Source organism: Halyomorpha halys, unplaced genomic scaffold (assembly GCF_000696795.3).
Source record: "Halyomorpha halys isolate HHAL.00 unplaced genomic scaffold, Hhal_1.1 Scaffold629.1, whole genome shotgun sequence".
In the NCBI taxonomy this organism is placed as follows: domain Eukaryota; kingdom Metazoa; phylum Arthropoda; class Insecta; order Hemiptera; family Pentatomidae; genus Halyomorpha; species Halyomorpha halys.
The window spans coordinates 1,196,877-1,202,390 of NW_027111602.1; the positions used below are offsets into that span (position 1 = coordinate 1,196,877).

At 31.6% G+C, this 5,514-nt stretch overlaps 1 protein-coding gene across 1 annotated transcript in view; it reads left to right on the forward strand.

Annotated features, from left to right (window-relative positions):
- Positions 1 to 3,896: 3,896 nt before the first annotated feature.
- LOC106684925 (uncharacterized) overlaps positions 3,897 to 5,514 on the forward strand; it is a 6,213-nt gene continuing 4,595 nt past the window's right edge. The window contains exon 1 of the mRNA XM_014427298.3: positions 3,897 to 3,957. Coding sequence (XP_014282784.1) covers positions 3,934 to 3,957 — 24 coding nt within the window. The 5' untranslated portion in view covers positions 3,897 to 3,933. The remainder of the gene's footprint in view (positions 3,958 to 5,514) is intronic.

A 5,514-nucleotide genomic window follows, 5' to 3' on the forward strand; every position in this document is an offset into this window, starting at 1 on the left:
TGATGATGATGATGAAAGGGCTGTCAAGATGAACCATAGTAGTGAAGTATAATTTAAAGATTAAATATGAATGAATATACAGAATATCATCAAGTTTTATTGTATAACAATCAGTGATGTAGCCAAGATTTCGTGTCAGAAAATTCCATACAAGGATTATTATTATACCTTTTGAATGAGGTGTAGATAGTTGACCATAGATTACTGATTGGAGAGGTTTGTCGGGGGGTGCGGTTAGCAAAGAACAACATAAATAAACAAAACAATATTTATTTATTTTATGCCGACGTTTCGACATGAGTTTCAGGTCTTCATCAGGGCTATACAACAAAGAGATAACACCAACATTTGGTGAAACATAAAATTGAAAAGGAATTAAACAAAATATTGAATGGAATCATAAATGATAAAAAATTTGATAATTGATAATTGAATAGTAAAAAAATTGATTGATAATCGTGGAATTAGATGGTACTTGATATGGTGATTGAAAACAGTGAAAGATGAAATATAATATTATGTAGGTAAGAAGATGTGTATAATATAAAATATGTAAGTTATGTTTAAAAAAACTGAAAAAACAAATTTGAATCTACAAATTGTCCAATATGACAGAAAATGAAATATAGTGAGTGAGTGACTTATATCTGAATTACAGTGTGAGTATTAACTTATATATTTATACATAAAACTATAAATATAAATATAAATATATGTTTGTTCATTTATTGTTTACAGATAGGAATAGCAGAAAGTATTTTATAATTTGGGTTAGAGCTCCGAACTTGGTGAATTTCCCGATTTGGCTCCCTACCTCATCCATGTTGACGCATAGTGACTGCTACCAGTGAACGGGTATTTTGGACAAAAATCAATTTATTGTGAATTCGGTTATAAAATGCTATCCTGATCGTGATCATACCCCTCATGAAGGATTGGAAAGTATTTGGTAAATATTATTAAAAAAAACAAAATAGAAAACAGTGGAATTTTAGAAATTCAATGAGCGCAAATGATATGAATAATGTTACAGTGGGTTACTTATTCATCAAATAAGACCAACATTGATTAGTTATTTTATTAAAAAACTATGGTTGATTGTTAGAGGTCCAGATTGGTCCTTACACTAAAATACTGATAAGTGCTTACGTACGGGTCAGAAACCAAGTCCTTCTCAAAATCCAATGAAAGGGATCTTCTGGCATTTGAAAAAGATTATGAGACGCATTTACGGCCCAGTAAACGATAATTCAAAATGGAGAAGACACATAACAGTAAAGTGCCGTGTTAAACTATCTTGTAAGAATCGTCAAGTACAGTAGGTTGCGCTAGGCAGTCCATGCTGTGAGGGTGGGTCCCCATGAGATCTCAAAGAATCAACGAAGAAATCTATGACACCAGAACGAGAGGCTGTTTGAACTTGGGATGTGAAATAAATTGTAAAGAATGAACTAATTTCCTCAGAAGGAATGAATTTCTGAATTTTGGCCATGGTATTACCTCACAAACAAATGTAAACAAGGTGATAATGGTAGGAATCAATAGTCTACCAATTAGTTTAAAATCTTCCATAGGGGCTAACACAACGAAATATAATATGTAGGGGATAGACTATATGTGAATTATAAAGAGATGGTCAGGACTGCAGTTAATTATTCATTCTTGAACGATGAACACCTCTACAACAGTCCTGATGAAGACCTACATTGTGAATCGAAATGTTGGCAATAAATAAATAGTAGAAAACTACTGGTTCTACTTGATCCTAGCCTTGACCATCTACTTAAAATTTTTATTTAATTACTTCTTTTTTTTTGTCTATTGACGATACATCTTCGATCCACTTCCTTCATGTCTAGAAAAAATTATTAGATTAGTTTATTCGATATACAGGGTTTCCCGTAAATGGTGCACAATATTTAAGGAGATTGCAGAATTCAAGAGCAACAAAAGAGTTCATATGGACCATGATCTGATATTCCGGGAAAAAAATAAACTTGTTCATAACAATAATTTTTTTTTGTTTATTTTAAGCGTCACTTTTATTTATTGATTTGGAAGTGGTAATTAAAAAAACCTTTTCAAGTTAGGTAATTCTGGCATATTGGTCTAGACAAATAGACAAAATGTTCTTCAAAATCAAGTAAAATTGGTCTTTGTTATAACTATTCCAAGGTGACTTTCAAGCTACTAACAGGAGGAAGTGCTTCTAAGAGTGTTAGAGAAGATTTTATAGGTTCATGGAAACAGAGAAATTCAATGCCTCGGCAGTTTAGCAATCAAGTATAAGGTTCGCCTTTTTGACTTCACTTTGTCTGTCAGCTTATTCCTTCCATTATATTAATTTCATCAATACTTCCTTCAAAACTTTATTAGACCATATCAAAACTTAGAGGTTATATAACAGTTTTTGGAATTCCTCCCTACCTACTTTGGTTTAATACAGTGGGTCTGTACAGCCTACAGCTTTGTTATTCCTAAGTTTATCTATTGTTTATTGGATTTCTTCTTCGTCAGGGGGCGTCGTTCATACTCTGGTGATGTTAACTTCGACTTATCCTTTCAACTCGTTCTTCTGTGAGCAGTTTTCATTTAGCATGTGGTTACAGTGACTTTTGCAATCTTTTAATATTTGGTTTTTGTCACTAAACAATGATTTCCTTATAAGGACAGTGGTGAATGGCTTGCGGCCACCCTTTAGTGGAATAACCATCTTCGCTTGGAGTGGTGCTCATACCTCTGGATATTTTAGCTTTAGCAGCTTCTTTATATGCCTACAACTTACCATTGTCATCAAAAAATGTTCAATTCGCAGTTGATCTAATTGATTTTTGTTTAGTTTCATTATCTAATTTTTTAAATATTCATCTCTTTGATGGAGTTCTGTTGATTGGCCGTACTTCATACGTTCTTCTCGTTTTCTCGATTTAGTCCCATGTAAACATGAGAGCTCATCTGTTGAGGGGCTCGTAAAGAACGAGCAGATTGGGCCGACCGTAGCTCAGGTGGTTAGGCCTTAGTTTATCGGTCTGAGATCTGCGGGCTGCTCCGGTTCGAATCCGGCTTGGGGACGTGGACAATTTTCATTAAGTAGCGGTCCCACAAAATGAAAAACTTGACCCCCTCCATGGTTAGAATAGGTTGGTTACCTGTAGATAACTAGGCAAACATCACATTCGCTTTAGACAGTCTTAAAAAAAAAAGAACGAGCAGGTTCTGGAATATTTTCGTAAACATGTCCACTTTCAGTTCGTTTTCCCACGTGAAAAAAAATGTATCATTTTGAACTTTTTTTTTAATTTATAATTTTTTTATACAAAAAAGTATAATTACAGCTTTTTCCCTCTCACTAAGCTGAGAGAGTAACTTGTTCCGCACGACACGATATCCAAAAATAAGTACATCAGAGAGGCATGGCTGGTTCCCTGACGTGTTCTCTAAGCAACATGGAACGGAATCGTATCTTGACGTTTCGATCATCAGTTATATAAAACGGTATGAAAATAAATAAGTTTTAAGCAACTGCTGCGTGTTATTTTGAGCAATTAAAATGGTTAAACCATTGTCCCACCTGAACTATGACATTTTTTTTATAGTGGTAGCTCTCTTCTATAGGTAGTTTTATCAATGTTGGGCTAAGTTTTCTTACTTATTGACCTTAAATCCTTAGGAAACACAAATTTTTAGTTTTAGAAAATTATTACCCTCTCTATAAGAATTATTTTACTTGTTAAAAAAGAAGTTTTATTGTTTAAGTTTGGTTTTAGTTCAATTTCACGTGAATCATATAACTTCATCGTGTCATACAAGGTCGGATCTTTGTCTAGAGGAATTGACAAGGGCCTAACAAGGGGGTGGGAGGTGGCAGAAGTCCCACGGTAAGTCTATAAAGCCAGCCACCCTGTCAGAATACTGTCAGAGTACACATCGCTCATGGCACCGCCTACTCTTGTAAAGGTAAGATTATTTTGTTTGTTTATTTTTATGTATAAAATTAGTTCCGGTAATGATGAATTGTCTGAAGATATGCATCATCGAGAATGCTTTCAAACTAAAAATAAATATTTAGTTAACGGGGAGGTGGTATCGTATAATAATAGTGCGATAAGCATAACAATGGACTGAAGAAAGAGAATTTAAATCTTCTTTAGCTTATATATTATTCCATATCATAAAATATTTTCTTTTTATTTAATTTGCTTTTTAAATTAAATTATTTAGTTCTATCTTTTTTTTTAAATTATATAGAGAGTCCTTGTATTCTAAATTTTTTTTTTAAGCCAATGGACTTCCTTCCTAAATTGCATTATTAAAATTAATTGGTATTTGTTAAAATAACATAAAGTGTTAACGTTTCAATTCTCGTCATAAGATTATTTTTTCAGTAGCTTAGGTTCATATTAATATAAAATTGTTTAAATTGTCCAAAACAATTTTTTTTTTAAAAAATGAATGAGCAATATAGTATAAACATAATAAACAATATAATAGAAACAATCAAATTATCACTTTTTATCCTATTACCTTTTTTTAAATATAAAATGCAACATTTAATAAATGTTTTCCGTTGAATGTAATATTTTTTTTTAAATCTACTAATTGTCAATTTTTAACTAAGGTTCAGAAAAAAATCAGATGATTCGTAAAAAAGAAAAAAAGATAATCTTTTTCATAGCGCTTTCAACATTGAAAATTATAGTAAAAAAAAAAAAATAAATATAACATTTTTGTGATCATCTAAAACATATTCAGTATTCCAATACAAAGAGAATTTTCCTGAAGAACTTGACCCAACGAATGGATTTCACATGAGATATCATAGAGAGAAAAAAATTAAAAGATTTGAGCTGAAGGAATAAACAGAGGAGGAAACTTATTTCATTATTTGCCAGTGAAGAGTTAAACAAAAAATAATCAATATATAACAAACAAAAACAAAACAAGTGTGCACAAAAAACAAGGAGATCAGATTAGTTTTTACCATATCACCGTTATTCAGTGAAGTGTACTTCAAACTTCTAATGAAAGCTGAATTTCTACTCATGATTTATTAAGTTATATAGTTTAAGAGAGCAAAGGATCAGTAGAGTGTTAGGACTAAGATAACATCTAAAAAAATATATTTTTCGCTCAATTAATTATAAAGCATTTACAGTAGATTAATCGTTCTCCTGTTTAACTCCGTTTAACCGTTCTACTGCGTACACAGACATGACCGGTTAAGAATTAGATCTAGTTAAGCTGTACTGATTATGTTTATATTAGTGAGTGATGAGGTTAAATTTATTTTTCAAATATTTCTTTAGATAAGTGATTTAATTTAAGTGTGCAAACGATCATCTTTACATCTTTAATAATAGTCAGAAAGATTGTCCTTTGAGTTTTGTTTTACCGAACTTATTGTTTTCTTATCATTTTATTTTCATTGACAATAAAACGGAGAACCGGTATAGTGGGTTTGTAATGCAGTTAAATTGGGTAAAATCTAGAAAAATATGTTGGATTTAATAATAA